Raw genomic sequence first — 18180 nt, forward strand, 5'->3', positions numbered from 1 at the left:
TAAATAAAGCAGTCCATCAAAACAGCGCCTGTTCTCCAGGACGCAGAACTGAGAAGTCAATCGTCGTTTGCGAATGATCGCTCACCGCTGCTGCAAGCGGCGCCTCGTTTTTTGAGGCTCCTTGTGCTCCCCTCACGAGAACAACTGCAATCACCTCCCTGGTACGCCAGCCCCTCTCTTCCCTCTGCCAGTGGGTTATGTGCAGACCCCTGGGCGTGGGAGCTCGAACGTCCCCGTGCCCCCAGGCCACACCTTTGCCATCATTGTGGGATGCCATCAAGAGGCCACAGGTACAATCCCTCACCTTATTCATCGCTACAACCCAGAGAAAAACCTCAGCAGAGGAAGGATATTTGGAAAACAAAAACCCCACCCCAAACCCCTCGCAAACCCTAATTCTCCACAAGGCTAAGCGTAAAATGATGTTTAATGTATACTGGCCATTCCTTTCACTCATTTATTCCATAGCCAGGACAACCTCGCTACAAAGCAAGGAGAGTTAATTAATAAAACGAGGCAGTGTGGGGTTATATGGAATCTTTAAAGCCTTTATCAGTTTGCCAGTCCATTAGCGGGTCTGCATTCTCCGCAAACTCTCTGCTCCAATATGTGCAGCAGAGCAGTTAATTTCTTTTGGACTCAGTCTATGGCACCAAGCTGCTTTTTTTTTTTTCCATCTTTATCCAAACAAACTATTAAATAATCAACAAATAAGAATATTTAACCCAAAATAATGAGAAGAATGATCGCTCGCCTAAAAACTATAAATTAAAGCTATCCAGTCACAAAAGAAAGTTGAGTCATCCATTAAGCAACAAAGGAGAAGGAAAAAATAGATCTCACTCGGATGTTTTTGTGGCATTGGTTGGCTTGCAAATGTGCCCAAGCCGAGGCCCCAGGAGGATGGACGGCTGGAGACTGAAATTGTTCTGAGACCATCGTCAGGCAAGAGTTTCCAAAATATTAGAGTATGCCCCAAAAACCAAGTAAACAAAAAGATGAAGGCCACTGTGTCCCTCACTCTAACCAAAGTAGGACCCGTCGTTTGGAGCTGGCTGTGGACAGGGAGCCTTCATCCAGGAGCAGCACACGCCCCGGAGAAACGCACTGTGCGGCTGTGATATGGCAAAGCCCAGCTGCGCTGAGGGGTCAGGCCACCCTTCACCAGAAGGCTGGGGAGGGGGGTGATGAGGGGATCTCCCTGCATTGCTGCCACCCCATGGGGCCAGGAGTGCTTCCCTCTCCTTCCCCATGAGGAGAGCAACAGAGCCATGAACCTGCCACCTGCCTGTCATTGCTGACCTCGCTGCCCTGTGTGGCTGCTGCAAGCTCAGGCAGCAGCGCTTTCCAAGGGACTGCGATGGAAAGTAAACCCCAATTTTAGGAGCAAACTCCCCTCCCTGTTCCCTTCTTCTCCTCACCACCCCCCACCAGTCGTGCACAAGAGCTGTGTTTAAAAATGGGGGGGGGGGGGGGGAGGATTTTGCAGTGATTTCCAACCCCCCAGCTGTATTTCTCAGAGTAGTTTTCTTGTGGATGCTGTGCTAACAAGATGCTTGACAGGCACCAGGCTGCGCGCTCACAGCCACGCTGCCGACTGCCGAAATTCACAGCCCGCTTCCACACGGCACAACGGGAGAAAGCCTCCTTCGCGGCATGTGCCCAGGATGGCAAAACGGTCTCCCAGGGAAAATGAGGCTGGGGAGGTGGAAAGGAAATGGGGCAGTTGCAGGAGTATGCACATAACCAGGAAAAATGCTACAGCTGAAGTCATTAACCCTCCCTTATTTTTCTAAATAAATAGCGTAGACAGAAACCAGGGGTTGCAGCAAGTGACCACTGAAGACCAGCAAGTACCTCAGAAGGATCTGTGATGGAACAAACACTTCCATAATTAGCTTAATTTCTGCCCAGAACCCAGGGATGAACTTCTATTTAACCATACTCCTCTGGTGTTCTCCAGAGGACTTGAAAATTGTTTTCTCTTAGCAACAAATAACTCTGGGAGAACGCGTTCAAATCGGATCCGCCGACAGCAGAAAGGCGCGGAGCCAAGCCTAACATCAGGCATCAAACATGGTGCACAAAGGGGCTGGAGAGGTAGCACAGAAGATGTGATGAAAACACTCTGAAATATCAAACCTTGCATCCAGCCTCAGGAAAAACATGACTTTCACTGATGACTTTCGTTCTCTCTTTTTTTTCTTTTTAATCCTTCTTCAATAAGTTCAGTGGCTTTGAATTAGCCACATCATTTTACCAAGCAACACTGGCCACAGACTTCCCACTCCCAATGCCTCATTTAGCAGGAGAGCAGGAGAAAGCCAGGGACCTCTGCTCCAGGGATGGGGTCTTGCACTGCCCCAACAATGAGACTTCAAGTGTGGGCTTCAAACCATGATTCTGACATCTGTAAAGTTATGAGGAGGAGATTTGTCTTTCTTTGTTCAAAGTTTAAAAAAAAAGGAAGAAGCCTTTGAGATGAATTAAAAATGTTTCATCCTCCAGGACTGCACCAGGAGTGAGGCTCCCAACCTTGCCATGGTATATTGCTTCCTTCCTAAGAGCCAGAATAAAAAAAAAAAAATAGGATAAAAAAACCTCATAATGCTTTTGTCCTTAATAAGAATCAAAGTGGTGTAGAAAACAGTCTTTATACCTCCCATTCCCATAGCCTGATTAATGTGCTCTGTCTTTCAACATGTGCTTTCCCTTAAACCTCATTTTTCTGTAATTTCCTTCATTCTTTTAACAATGTGCTTATCCCTCTTCTAAAAAAAAAAGAAAAAGCCATTCTTTACAGATGTTGCCTCTCTTCTCACCACAGTCCAAAGCACAGTCTCATCCTCCTTCTTTTAAGTAAAAGGAGATGAGGTTGTTTCAAAAGGTGAGCATCAATATTAAATTTCAGCAATACATGGTAAACTGATGTTTTTGTAAATAATTTTTCCTGCCCCAGACAGATTCCTACCCTGTTCTGGAAGTAACAATAGATACCCAAATAGCTGGGTATTTCCAAAAGCGAAATTTTGCCTGCCATTAATGCGGACAGTTTGGGGCTGAAAGGATCTGGCTCAGCTATGAACAACTGTAGGACCTACCAAAGGCTCTTGATAAAAAAAATCCTAAAACACTACATGGTTGTGCTTTCATGTGGGGGAGCCCTGAATCTGAAGAGCATCAACCTAAAATAGAAGGCTAACATTAGGACGAGTGCTAGTCATCTACTCACTGTCTTGAAGGTGACTCATATGTAGCTCACAGTCAGGTAGGTCCCAAATCTTAACACTTCCGCTCGCCCTCAGGCTCGCATTCCATGAAGCAGGGTTGGGAGACCAGACCCTCACACTTGTCATACTTCTTTTTAAATAGCATTGCAGTACCGCACCCAGGTATCCAGCTCCAGACCATCCAGCAGCATTCCTAGTTCAGAGCACAATACTTTCAAATCAGATTAAACCATCAAGTACTTCTGAGAATTGCACATCCATGGGCCCAGGGCAGGCAGGGAGCGCTCCCATCTCCATTCTCTGCTGAGAAAGCGTGAACACAGTTGCTTTAATGCCTTGTTTGAATCCACGTTATTCAGCGTCTTCCCAGAAGCAACGCTTCAGGCATTTTCAATCCCTCTGGCAGAAGCGTGCCCACAAACCTGCTGGTGTTTGGGGATGAAGGCACCGTTCGCCACAAGATGCTGACCCCTGGCCATCTTGCTGGCAGGAGCAGGGAACCGTCTGGCTCGGCCCCACAAACGACCCCAGTGTCTGCCTCGTGCCCTCACCCCGACACAACAGCCTCAGGCTGCAAGGTGAACATGGCTCTGCTGTACTTTCTCTGCTCAGCAGGAATCCCACCTTTTCTTTCACGCTGCAAACTTCATGTTATAGATTAGAGAGAATAATAGAGCACATTAAAATTAGCAGTCCGAAGGAAAAAAAGAAAAAGGAAAAAGCTTGATCTAGTCTCATTTTTAACTACTGGCTACGGGCATAAAAGGTTTCTTCACTGAGATTTTAAAATGCATGGGTTTCTTGATCCAAATTTAGCCCAAGAATAACAAATTTCCTGAGTGAAATACTGCTATATACCATTTGTTTCCTCACCTTTTTTTTTAAAAAAGTTTTGGTTTTGCGAGACTTTTCCAATCATTAAGGAAAAATAAAATAATTTATGTTTATCACAATAAATTGGGCAAAACACAATTTTGGGTTCATCCTGTGCTTCAAGAGTTTTTCCTTTTAAGTATTAAGTAGCAGTCTTGAGAAAACCTCGGAAGTATGTTGCAATGAGTTATCCAACACTTACGGAGGTATGTTGGTCTGTCTGTCAACAGGGAGCCCAGTGTTCCTGTGTTCATTAAATCATATCCTCATAATTAATACAGAGATGAACAACTCTTCATTTCTCCAAAAATTAAGAATTGCCTACTTAGTCTCAGCTTGTTAAACCACAGATTTTTCTTAAAAGTCACTCAGTCATTTGAAAATAACGAAATACTGGTATTTATAGTGTTTTCAAGCTGTCATGTATTTAAGCCTGAAAATCATCTATGAACAGAAATCATATTTTGGATATATGGTGCCAGTCATACTACTTTAAAAAAAGAGAGAATAAGCTACAGAAAATTAAGACCTGGTAGCTATAGCCTATGAAGACAGAATATGTTTCATTAAGACTTTAACTATATTTTTTTATCTTGGTATGAATTTCCAAAATTATCTCAACATGATTCCTCACTAAGTGTGAATACATGGCAAATGTAGTTGAAAATAAATTATATCTTGTATGATAAACCTCTATCAGTTTCAAGGAGTTTTATTTATAGATAAAGTACATTTTTAAAATGGCAAAAAAATTGTAAAATGTATATTGGGAACACATCCAAAAGTTTAAAAAAAGTAGCTTTAATGCTAAAATTGAAGACTATTTGACAAAAGCATAAAATGCAGCATCGAGACTAGTTTTTATTTTCTTAATAGATATAAATAAGACTTAACAAAACTGTATTTTGGGAAGGTTGTGAAAGAAATATTTAAATCCCTATCTAGATTTACATCCAGATACCGTGTATACCATGCCGTGGAGCTGTTTTGAGACAGTTAAGCCTTTTAATATACCTCCTGTAGTACTGAGGCAGTAACATATTGCTTTACCAGTTAAATCCTTTCGGAAGTCATGATGTACATGTAACTTGCTCTTTAAATATTTTACTAATTTAAAGCTGGGTTTCATGCACTAGGTTGTTATGGCTGGGGATGTGCTGTGTAAATCCCTATCTGGCATGTTCTGGACGTGGCATAAAAAAATCCTTCTTGGTGCTCAGATTAGCACTGATAACTGCAGGAATCACAAGCAAATTTGCACAAGATCCTGTTGTGCTGGCTGCTACGTATGAACACTGAACACGGCTTCTAAAGATCTTTAAGGAATTACTCGGGCTATGATTTTGATGCACACCTAAAAAAAATTAGCAAGGTATTTTTAACTACTTCCTCGCATGCACATACATATGTTCATATACAATATGCATTTTAAAGCACAACACTGAGTTTAAGAACAGTGCACATTAAAATGTCCTAAAAAATATTCACCAGCTGTATTTTGCATTCAAACATTTACTTGTTTCCTGCAATCCCTGAAGTACCCAATCCCACGTACTAATTTCAGTTCCAAGGCTAGACTGCATACCTTCCTTCTCCTTTGCAGCCCCAAGCAAAACCTTGCTAAAGCCAGGCTGTAATGTCTCAAAAAGAAAAGAAAATTTGGCCTCCCGGTAACAGCTGCGGTACAGGAGAGGCACGAAGTCTGTCCCAGTGAGGGGACGGTTTTACACGGGATTGAGGACTTGTGTCCCCCTGCCACAAATGGTTGATAAGGACTTAGCAAGAATGAAAACTGTGTCCATTCTGCACAAAGAGGACGGTGTATTAGTGGAACAACTGTCTTCTAAGGAATACAAGCCTGAAAGCAAGAAACTGAATTAAAGCAAAATGAACCTGAGGATAATAAGCAGACAACTTAAATGAGTTCAGTCAGTCAGAAAAATTGACAAGCCAAGAAGGTCCAATGTAAGAGAAATACTCCAGCTCAAACATGGATTATTTTTGAAAACAAGAAATATGTTTGGGTTGGTGGTATGGTTTTTTTTTTTTTTTTTTTTTTTTTTTTTTTTTTTTTTTTGCAAAATCTCTGCAGCATTTGCCATCCTGTTCAGCCTGTAGCACCTTTGGCTTTCCTGCTGCCTGGCTGTGCAGAAGGCTCACCCCTCTCCTGCTCCGGCAGCGCTGCGTAAGCTGCCGATTATTTGCACCAGGAGCATTTCACTTTGACAATTGATTGAAAGTAATACTTCCTTTTCAGCCTATGAGAACAAAATGGATAACCTTTCCAAAAAGGACCGTTTCTCTTTGGTGAGACCCATTCACAGGTTTAGCTGAATTTTATTAGGCTAGCAGGAGCTGCTGACTGTAGATTTCAAGAAGCAGGATTCTTCTGTTTGTCCACATTTGCCAGCAAAAGGGAACATTTCCATCTTCAGTTCAAAAACACTCATACAAATAAAGGACCAACTCCTCTCTTATCATCTAGAAAATATTTTTTACTACCAAAATCACTACATTTAATGACACGATTAAAATCTGAATGAAGAGGTACAAAATTTTCACAGGACTCTTGAAGCAGAATATTTTTGAAGACCCCAAAAGATTTATGCATTGTTTTTTTCCTCCCTTTAAAAATATAAGACAATTCTGTTAATATTCACATTTACTGTGCTAGTAAGAAAACCTAAATGCTTTGGTTAGATTTCTTTAATAAAAGCCCATACTCTGGATATATTTCATATATATCACATTTATTGTGTCCAATCACAAAGAGTGTTAATAATGTGTAAGTTTGAGAATCTGGCCACAGAGAATTATATGACAACATTTTATCAACAGTTTTCTAATTTTAGGGTATTTTTTGCAGGATTGAAACGTATTTTACCTTCATTCTGAAGGAATTTGCATTACTTCAAAGTGAGGGGAGGGGGCCGGTAGAAATTTTCTCTCCTTCCAAGTTTGCCTCAGCCACAAATTGCTGCCGCATCACTGATCATAAAACAGTGGGCTCAGAGTTTCATTTCTGAGTAGGCTAGAAAAATGTAATTTTGAAGTTGCTTATGCTTATTAGGAATCAATTAAAAAGTTAGCGCATTTGATTATTGCAGATTCAGCTGGGGGAGGCGGGAGGCATTCAGTCCACTGCCAAATCACTTGCTCCATTATCTGTAGAAGGAAATCAGAGTTATGCTGTCGCAGGGACAGCAGTGCCCTGCCCAAGCAGGTGAGCCAGCACGGGGCAAAAGGGAATCGGTAGCTTTGCAAATTAACTTTAAAATTTTATTGAGGCTTCCAACAAGGCAATGCAAGTTTTGAGGGAGTATACTGGCTTCATTTAGGGTCAACAGAAGTACACGCGATTGTTTGGCACTCATTTTTACCCTAAGGCAGGAGAGCAGGAAAAACAATGAGGAGCCCTTCCCTTCCTTGGCCAGAAAGTTTTTTTTAAACTCCTACCAAGTTTTTCAAATTGCACCTAATACACACAGATCTCAGTAAGTAGATGGTCTGTAGAACGCTGTGCCTTGTTCAAAAGTCTCTGTCCCACCAAACCCCTAAACTTCAGTTTAGAGGAAACGCTCATAACTAAAAGAGTATTAAGCTCTTATGGGCAGTGATTTAAAAAACATAGCCAAATTATATAGTTAGTATTTTCCCTGTGAGTCAGTCTAGAAGTACTCACAGTTAAAAAGTGATGACCATCACCAGTCAGAGAAAGTTGTCTGAACCCGTGAAGTTTAGAGCGTAGCTCCCATTCCCGCGCCTTGCCTTCAACCATCATGGCAACACGAACGGTGAGGATTTTGTTACCACAATATCCTCAAGGCAAATAAAATGCTTATTCATGCTTCATGATCTAGGGACTGTATTAAAAAAAAAAGAGGAAAGAAGAAAAATGCTACTGCTATTTAGGTAAGTCAGTACATTAAACGCTGTGCAGAGAAGCAACACACGGGAGTACATTTCATCTTTTCATTGAAGAAACAATTCGACGGCCACAAGTGTGTGCTACACACGTACAAACCATCTCTAGATAAACCACAAAGTATAAAGAATATTTTCAATTATTTTGTCACTAACAGCTAAGTTCTGTTTTCCGTTCCCTTCTGAAGAAGGGCTCCTTCTAAGACTAGTTTTGTTTGGGAATCTACAATCCTTGAAAATCTTAATGTTGGAGAACAAATGGTGAATCTGCCTGGAGCCACAGCCAAAGCTCATCAGCTGCACAGATTTCAGCACTGCAATATTAGCTGTCTTTCAGTCTTGATGATACTTAAACCCATCTTAACTACACATAATATTCTACCTTCTGAAAGCCTACAGAAAAGGTCTGCTGCTAGAAAAGAGAATTCTATGCGACCGGAGATGCTAATTGACAGAAGAAAATGTTTTCAAAATATCTCTAATAATACAAAAAACCCACACCGCAAACACAGCAAAAGGTGATTAAAAATTGTTAAAAGAGTAAAACAGTGAGAAAGGTCATTTTAGCTACATACAAATTACCGCCGATGTAGGAGGATTAGCGGAATGGCTTAGGCACCGAGATTCACTTGGTCACTGCACAACTTGAGCTGTACCTAGGCAGATGATAATTGTAATGAAATGTTTAAATTAAGGTTTTTTTCACCCATCAAATTGGCCCTGCTGTCTCTGTTCCAGCCTACCAATTTAGCTCTACTTTCGTATTCCCATTGGGCTCCATGCTGCTGGTCTCGTTCCTAGGATAGAGCAGCCTCAAACAAGAATTCTGGGTATATCCTGCAACAAGCATCTAAACCAGGTCTTTTTCAAAGGTTTAGTTAAGCTTATATTTATTTTTATTTTTAGGACTGTTTCAATTTTCCTCTGTAGTCCAGACAGCTTTGATGTGTTACCAGTAGTTTGGACATTTTGACTGCCTACTGTAACAGTGACAGCCAGTCAGTACCCGGCCAATGCTTCAGATTAAGTTGTTGCCTTCTGCTCTACTGTTCTCACAGAGACTGATATATCAAGAGAGTGAGCCCAAGAGAGCTCCTTGGAGTGAAATTAAGCCTACAAAGGGAATTGTGTGCCTGCACAGATATTTGCATGGCAGCAAAATTTCTGGAATTCAATAGATTGCTTCTGCAAAAGTCTTTTGGGAAGTAAAAAAATATAATTGTTAAAAAATACCTCTACAGAATGATCAAGAGCTGCACACAGAGAAATGCTTTCAAAACACAAGCATTTAATTTTTTTAAATGTTAAGTGAGATGTAAATATGCATGGTAGCAACAAAGTGCCCAAAAGCATACTGAAAACATATTCCATACACAGTTAGCAATAGAAGTCTGTACAAAAGTAATAAAGTTACACAATATAAAAAATACTCCATAACTATAATTTAAAAGAGGGAAAAAAGACAAGGGAATTGATTTCTCAGTTCATATAATTTATTGCAGTTAGCACACAGTTTAAAAATTCACCAACACACCAATAGTACAAAACTAAACAGCATTATAAGTTATTCCCTCCTCAGGAAAATAAAACATACTATGATTGTCAAAGCTAGATGTCAGTCTAAGTTTTAGAACAAAAGAAGAATGTGAAACTAAGGAAAGGAAAAAAGCAATCACTCACAAGGACCACAAAAAAATCCAAGAGAAAGTCCATTTTCCTCAGACACTGATTGTCTTTTCTAACTTAAGAAAAGAATGTAGTTTTAAACCTAGAAACTATTCAAGTAACTAAAGATAACGCTCCAAGGCCATTTTCACAGCTTTTTTTTGTTTTAAATGCCATTACAGCCAAATTAACACACATTTGACCAAATATTTCCAAAACAGTCCAGCAATACACAATGGAGTTTTCCATTCAGTATCTTAAGCACAAAAATAGGCTATGTTTACAGTAGTTAAGGCGATCAAATTTTAAACAAAAGCAGAGAAAAAAAAAAAGGAAAAAAAAAAAGGAAAAAACAGCAAACGTTTTCCATGCTACTCCCATAGACCTTATTTGTAAGTGCAAGACAGGAAAACAAACACTGTGCAAAATGCTTTTGACCTGCGTGTTGGTCATTAAAACCACACGTCAGGCTGCAGTCTCTGCTGCTTGGATACGCATAGTCCTTCCCCGGCCCCCCCGGCCCCCCCTGTCACTCAGGCCTGCCCAGGCCTTTCAGCCCGGGGCTTTTTCTGCTTTTTTTTTTCAGTCCACAGCCTCTTTTCAACGGGGGGGAAAAAAAAAAGAACGACCTATTGTGGTGGAGTGGTGCAGCAGGAATCCTACAAATGCTCATCTGGGGAAATGGACGCACCTCAGTTGGAGCTGGCGTGGGGTCTGTGCAATTAGAAGGGGTCTGGGGTTAGTAAATGCACACCGCACATGCAAATCTCGAAGCCTGGTTGTAAACATTCAATTTTTTTCTCCTTGTTAACGTAGCTAAATCGGCAACTCGTAGCTTAAGTTCTTCTCAACTTAAAGACAGTGGGAAAGTAAATTTAAATTAGATAAAATAAAAACAGTGCATTTCTCATCTTTATAACACTGGCATTTTCAACGGTGTCAGGTTTTTTTCCTAAGGAAATTAAATAATTTTCAACTCACTCGTTAAAGTTATACAATGCAAACAAAGACAAAAATATACTGAAAATCATGCATTTCTGTAGCGTTAATATTTACTTTTCAAGACTCAACTAAGAGCATCAACACAACCTGCCAAGTTCTTTGATACCTCCCCCCGGCCCATGTAATCAATTACAGTATACAATAACAGTAATTCACATTTTTTAAACACACAGTTCATCACTGCTGAAGCTGCAATATCCTTTTTCATCCCAAGCAAACCTTCACGTAAGACAGAGTCCCAGTGATCCCAGTGTACTCTCAGGGTTTTTGTTTTATGTTTTTGTGTTGGTTTTTTTTGTGTTTTTTTTTTTTCCAGTGGGAACTGTCAGAAATCCAGAAGTTGCCATAATAAGTTTTAAGTCAACCGCTTGTTTAAAAATAGATAATCCAGCATTTCAGAAATTTTCCGTTTGGGTCTAAAAGCATTCAGGTTTCCAACAGCTAGAAAGGACTCATGCAATTATAGAAATGTAAAGGAACTGACAAAAATGGGAGAGGATTTCTACATTCAGATTTTAAGAGGGGAAAAAGATCAAGAGTTTAAAAGAACGCAGTGTTTTGGGGAGAATAAAGCCACGTCCAAATTTTTTCAATTGGAGATTCCTTAGAAGTAAAGTATCCGCTGGCTTCTATTCCGAAAAGGGGGAAAAATACGCTCCGCAATTAGTTACTTTGTCGGATTACCTCTACAATTCATTTTTATTGGAGTGCTAAATTAGTGAAATATTCATGCTGCCTTAAAGTGCAAAAAACAAGCTAATAGCCAAACTTTCAGTTCAAGGAAACAAGATTGCTTTTAGACTGTACCACAACTATATAGATTTATATATATATTATTTATATATATAAAAATTTTATTTCCAAAGTTCTTGTGAGCTATCTTCTAAGGTCCAGTCTCTGACAGTAGGTAAGCTCAGTGCTTCGCTTTTGACAGACAATGAGTTCACCAACTCACAGTGAAACTTCCGAATGTGTCTGTAAAGGTCTCCGGACTGTGTGAACCTGCGTTCACACCACTTACAAGCATGAGGCTTCTCCCGCGTGTGAACCACTGCGTGGCGGCTCAGGTTGTGGGAGTACTGGAAGCTCTTCCCACACTGGGTGCAAGTGTAGGGCTTTTCACCTGAATGAGTCCTCTCATGACGTTTCAAGGTGTACATGCAAGAAAAAGTCTTACCACACAACGAGCAGGTCGGGACATTGACATCGGTAGCAGGCTTGCTGCGGATCCCGTCCTGCTCTCGAAAGTGCGTGCTTAAATGGATTTGCAGGATGTGGGGGCTAGGAAAGACCTTGTTGCAGAGAGGACACATGAAAATTTGGCCAGCAGGGCTAAGTATGTTTGACACGTAAGGGAGCAAGCTGCTGTCCATGTTTCCTTCCACCTGGACTCTCTCATTCTCTGGAGTTATCATTTCATCATCGCTTGCCTTGTCCTCTCTATCTAGCTCCCTCAAGACCGAATCTTCCCTCATCGGAGCCAGGTGGGCCGGCTCGTACTGTACCCTGTTGTTAGTGCTCACACTTTCTTTCACAGTGCTATGTTCCATATCATAGTCATTAGTGCCAACATCACTCTCATCACAGGAAGCCTCTTTTTCCACCTTCACCTGAACAAGGCTGTTTCTAAGCATGTCCTGCGAAGAGAAATAAGAACTGTTCAAATTTTCAACTCCTGAAAGGCTGGACTTGACAGACAGGTCCAGCACGCAGTCAACATCTGCTGAATCCCTCACGGAGGTGACAGACCTCTGGGACAAAGACTCTGTTGAGCTGCAGGGGCTGGCTACTGTTTTTCCAGCTGCTGCTGTGTGCGTCTCTGCCTCTCCGCCAGTCTGGGGAATGCCTGCTGAGTCTGAGGGCAATCTCATCCACATGTTCCCAGGCTCAGCCGCCAAGTCCCTTTTGCTAGGCAGGATGTTCAATTTTTCATCTTCTCCGTCATCTTCATCGCTGGGCAAGTCTCCTGGCATGTGGCTGCTGCCGTCGGAGAGGCTCTCCACTTTGTCTGAACAACTTGAGGCGTCTTCCTCCTTTTTTGTACTGTCTGCCTCCGTGGTTGCTTTTTCTTTCAGCTTCTTTTTGCAGACTTTGACAATGTCATACATGTGGAGATAACTGGCAGCTGCTAGCACGTCTTCAATGGGCAAGTCTTTGAACTGGAGCTTTCCTTCGTACATGAATTCAAGCAGGAGAGCGAAAGCTGGGGCTGTAACAATGTCGCTGTTCAGATGAACAATGTCCCTTTTGTCCAGCTGGTCCTTGTAAAAGAGGTGGAAATACATGCTGCATGAAGCCAGTACAGCTCTGTGCGCTCGGAACTGGGCATCTCCTACCAGAACAGTGCAATCACAAAGAAAACCCTGATGTCTCTGCTCACTCAGACACTGTAGCAAATGTCTACTGTGGTCAGGAAACTCCATACTGTCTTCATAACCTATAAGCAACAAAATTTTTAAAAATTAAATGTAGGTCAGAATCACAGAACTTATAAATCCAAGTAATTCCACTCTAAAAACCTGGTATTTGTATCGCCGAAATTCTGGTACTGACACCACGCAAAGATTATTTAACACAAATGTACGATGGCAACTCTTTCCCTGACTGACCACTACAGTTATGATTCCCTTTCTGTGGTAAATAAGCTGGTCTAGTGAACGCATAGGTACATCTGCAATTTTTTTTTTAAAGTCTCACTGCTGTTCATAAAATCTGTTCAACAGTTTGGTTTTTTTTTAGAGAACTTCCTCCAGATTGAGTCCCTAGGAGGTCAAACCCCCCCCCAAAAAAAAAAAAAAAAGAAAAAAAAATTTTAAACACTAAGTTTGAGAGATCACGGAAGCAGCAGAAAAAAATGTACCAGATCATCTACCTTCTTTTTAAAGTCGAATTGTAGTAAGAAGAGAGGTTCTCACATGAAGAAATATTAGTATACCCAAATCTGTATACCCAAGTCTAACATTCATAAACTACAAAAATTATTTACGTGTATCAATTTATATCAACAGCAAAAATTGACATTTTTACAAATTTAGTTCATGTGGCTTTCTTCTTGTAGTAAGTACAGTTTTTTTAAGGTTTTAAACCTTTTCCATACTGTACAATAGAACATGAACATTTTTTGCCAACATGCAGAATATACAAAAGAAAGCTAACAACCAAAACACCAACGAGCACCACTTCCCCAGTGCAGAAGGACAGAAATTTCCCTCCCCTCCCACACCAGGCAGAGTTTGCAGTACTAAGCTTTAAAAAAAAAAAAAGTCATTCAACCATTCAACGTGAGCGTGTGTCCACGTTTAGAAAGAATATCCCAAGAACTGTTCTTACCCAAGTGTTTTTTATTTGCCTTCCGTGATGATAAAGACAAAATAAACTTAAAAAAGAAGTAAAGAAGTAAAAAATCAAATGGAAAGTAAAACCTTTTAAAAACCTATCTTAATCTATTCTTCTGTGATTGATAGCAATGGTCTCCCAAACCATCTAAGCAGATCGTGACTCTCCAGGCTGGCAGATATTATTGAAAAACCCTCATCCCTTGCAAACCAAGATGTACTAAAACTTACAACACAACCCCTACTATATTCTGTAAAATACCACTGCTAGAGTAAAGCATGAAGATTTACAATACAATCACTTTAAGTGCCCCACAGCCAACATCAATCCTAATCCTTAAGAGGGCTAAAAATAAAGATTGGAGGGCAGCTCACAAGGTAGCTGTGATCAAATTAGGAGGCTGAAAGGACAGAGAGGGACGAAGAAGGAAGCTTATAAACATCTGATCCAGCTGACTGTGGCCATATGGCAGCTGCTGCCCAGATAAAGAGATTAAGAATAGAGGAGTGCGATTACAGCTGTCTGGCCAATTCAGGCAGCTCAAATCTACAAGTTCTAAATTAGTCGCAAATACAAAAACTCCTTCAAATAATTATTGTTACACTAAATAAAAGATTTCAAATGCTACATGCAAGGAAGAAAAGAGGAAACCAGTCAAGCCATTCTCCCGGGTACAAAAGTTTTTAAACACGTAACTGATTTCTATCTTTCAGAAGCAGTACAGCTGTATGCTACTACATTTCTGAGCTACTGGATATTTAACCATGTAACGAAAGACTTCCCAACAAACACATTTTAGCCAGGAAGGTCCTTTTGTAAAAACACACACTCTTGTATATTTCATTAAAACCCCTGTAAAGTAATTTAAAAGATGCAAGACAAGAACATAAAGCATAACTCTCTTTAGGCTTGCCACTAAATCCATTGCAGTTTTGGTCTCAGAAATTTAGGATGAACTTGCTCTCTCCTTCTTCCAAACCAAGACATTCCCACAATATGCATTAAAGTTAATGCTAACAATGTGCCCAAGAACTGATACTCTCCAACTGTAGTCCAAGCCTTTTGACTAAGTCCACTTATCTATTTAATACTCAATTTCATATATTACCTCTAAACTTGGTTAGAAAAGTAATGTGATTTTTTTTTCTAAAATTCAATAAACAACACACCAAAACAGAAATATGCTGTATCTAATCTATTGCTACTCCTACCTTTAGTACACATAAACCTGATTAAGTCCTTTCCTCTGAGTCTTGCTGGCTCCAGGTCTGTTAGATCGGTGGAAAAAAAGCAGACTAGGAGAGACAGATGCAAAGTGGAGATGATGTTAGAGAGGAATGAGATACCTTCTCCACACACAGATCTGCACACACTAACTCCCTGTCTGTGTGTTAGAATAAAAGGCTGAGGGATGGCAGGCTGTCAGCTGCTCTGACATCATGTTCAGATGGAAATGCTACCTCCAGCTGTGCTCCTTTTAATGCCATATGCTACTCCTCTACACTCCTGCCACCAGCTTTTTCTTAGGAGAACTTTTCTCTTCTGTTAGTATAAACAAAATACTTCAAAGTCTCTTTTTTTCAAACTTTCTAACAGGGAGGAAAAAAAAAAAGAAAATCCTAAACATATGGGGCTTTACTGTATGTGCAGCATAGCAACACTTCTGCCTTAACTTGGAGGTCCGCTTTACGTGCTGACAGAGTACCCCAGCCACGGGGTTACCCCAGAAAGCCACACTGGCTCGAGGTTTTACGGAGCCCAGGGGTTCATTTAAAAGCAGAAATTAACCGGACCTATTTACCACCTCACTGCTCCCCGCTCCGCGGCCGGTCCTTTCAGTTCCAGCGTTTAACGCAGCGCAAGTGACACCGAGCACCAACTCCGGCTCCTTTCGAGCCGCCGAGTGGCTCCCCTGGCCGGGGCACTACTGCGAGCGCTCGGCTCGGCTCTTACACCGCTCTTCCCCCGCGGGGGCTGGGGCTGCCCCGCTCTCTGACCGCGACGGCGCCAGGACGCGGGTCCCCGGCCCCGCGGGCTCCGAGCGGCCCCCCCGCCCGAGCGGGAGCCCCGAGCCGCGCCGGCCCCCCCGGTGACACTCACGCGTGTACCCAGCGGGGCGGGTCACCTGCCCGCTGCCGGGCGGGGACAGCCCGCCGCCCCCCGGGACGGGACGGGACGGGCGGGGAAGCGGCGGCGGCGGCGCGCAGCAAGTTCCCGGCGGGCCCGGCCCCGCCGGCCCCGCCGGGCGGCGGCAACTTTTGGCCGGGGCTGTGTGCGTCCCCCCCGGCCCGACACTCCCGTCCGGGGCCCTGGTCCCGCGGGCAGCGCCGCCCCCGCCCGCGGCCGGGCCGTGGCCGGGCGCGCCGGCAGCCGCCCCGCGGGGAAGGAAGCAGCTGCCCGGCGCGCAGGAAAAGCCGCCCCCGGGTCACGGCGGCAACAAAAGAAAAGTAACCGGGAGCGTCGCCGGGGCGGCCGGTCCCACCGCCCGGGGAGCGCTACTCCCGCCCCTCCGCCCACCCCGGCCGGACCCGCCGCCAACTCCGCCCGCCCCGCGGGGCCGCAGCGGCCCCGGCCCCGGCGCGGCGGGTGTGTGGGGATGGGGGCAGCGGGACTCACACTGCGCGGCGGCCCGAAGTCCCCGCGCTCCCGCCGCCGCCCGCCGGCTCCTCTTCGCTCACTTGCCGCTCCGGGATCGCGCCTCGCCCCCCGCCCGCCCCCCGCGCCCGCTGGCCGCCGCCCCCCCCGGGCTCCCCCCTGCCGGCGGCTGAGGAGCGAGCGGGGCAGCCGGCGGAGCGAAGCGGGCCCCGCGCTCAGCGGCTCCCCATAGCACCGGCGGGGCGCGGGGGCGGGCGGGGGCCGGGGGCGGGCGGGGGCGCGGGGCGCTCGCGCGGCGGCGGCGGCGGCACAGCCGGGCCCGGCTGCGGCAGACAGATGTTCGCCCCCTCCCTCCCCGCTCCCCACTTCGGACTCCGCTCCCTGACTGACAGCGCGGCCCGCCCGCGCCGCCGCCGCCGCCAACCGCCGCGGCGCCCCGCCGCTGACTGACGGGCCGCGGCGGCCGCCGATTGGAGTGGGGCGGCCCGGGAAGGCCGGCGGCGCCGCCAATCGCGGCGCGCGGACGGGCAGGGGGGGCGTGACCCGGCGGGGAGCCGAGGCGGAAGGGGGCGGGGCCGAGCGGGGCCGGGGCGGGGCGAGCGGCGCGGGGCGGGGCCGGCGGGGCGGGGCGGCGGCGGCGGCGCGGTGCATGGCGGGATGGCGGCAGGTGCGGCGGGGCCCGGGCGGTGGGAGCCGTGCCGGCCGTGCTCCCGCTGCCTCCAGTGCTGCCCGTTCCCCGTGTGCTCCCGCTGCCTCGGGTGCTCCCGGTTGTCCGTGTGCTCCTGCAGCCCCCTCCGGCCGGCTGGGCGCCGCTGCGCTGCCGCGGGGCCGGGCGGCGTGGATAGCGTGCCATGAAGTGCTGAGACCATGCGGTCATTAGGGGCAGGAGCATTATTGGTGTGTTTTGTATTGGGTGGTCGTGTATGTGTGCTAGGTATGTAGGGTCCGTATTGCAGTGTTAACTCAAGACCCAGGAGGCGTCATCTGCCCCTACTAAGAACACACAGTCGACTAAGATAAGGAAACTTTTTGCCAGAATTCACCAAGGGATCGGTGTCTAAGAGGAACTGGAGTTGCTGATGCTCGGTAACTTTGCAGAAGTTGAATTCAGGAACATCTGGATTAGCATAAATCACAAGGATGCTAATGGATGCTGCTGCGAGTTGTACAAAAATAGAGTAGCTTTGCCCTGCCACATTTATGATTGGATAATTAGAAATAAGCGCCAGTGGGTAATTAGGTGATTCATATCATACCATTGTGTAAAACTCCTAAAGCAAAATCTCAGGGGTGTGCCCAGTTTGGCTGGGGTACTTTAGATGCAAGAATAAATATTTATGTTTGTAATTCTGTGGTTTGTGTGCTAGCCTCTCTCCTTGACTGGCACCAGCCAGCTGTGAATTCCTAACGGGAGTGCAAGTGCTTCGCCTTCTCTCTTCCAAGGAAGGGCTCTGCCCTGAGCTCCCACCTCAAGCGTTGAATTACTGCAGGTACCTTCTGTGCTTCCCGCCGAGGTGAGGCGGATTACGAGGAGCAGTGCCAGCAGGTTGGCATC

The 18180-nt window shown here is 44.7% G+C and overlaps 1 protein-coding gene across 2 annotated transcripts; it reads right to left on the reverse strand.

The window, feature by feature from the left end:
• Positions 1-9498: 9498 nt before the first annotated feature.
• On the reverse strand, positions 9499-16935 carry ZBTB18 (zinc finger and BTB domain containing 18). Of its 2 annotated transcripts, XM_038133246.1 has the most exons (3): positions 16647-16849; positions 15242-15325; positions 9499-13131 (listed from the first exon to the last, which is right to left on the reverse strand). In XM_038133246.1, the coding sequence occupies exons 2-3, from the start codon at positions 15252-15254 to the stop codon at positions 11549-11551; spliced, it is 1596 nt and encodes a 531-aa protein (XP_037989174.1). In that variant the 5' UTR covers positions 15255-15325; positions 16647-16849; the 3' UTR covers positions 9499-11548. The 2 variants fall into 2 exon arrangements, with proteins under 2 accessions (XP_037989174.1, XP_037989175.1); XM_038133247.1 differs by lacking the exon at positions 15242-15325 and having other exon boundaries at positions 16647-16935.
• Positions 16936-18180: the final 1245 nt, after the last annotated feature.

The sequence above is a fragment of the Motacilla alba genome, chromosome 3 (assembly GCF_015832195.1).
Source record: "Motacilla alba alba isolate MOTALB_02 chromosome 3, Motacilla_alba_V1.0_pri, whole genome shotgun sequence".
NCBI classification, from domain to species: domain Eukaryota; kingdom Metazoa; phylum Chordata; class Aves; order Passeriformes; family Motacillidae; genus Motacilla; species Motacilla alba.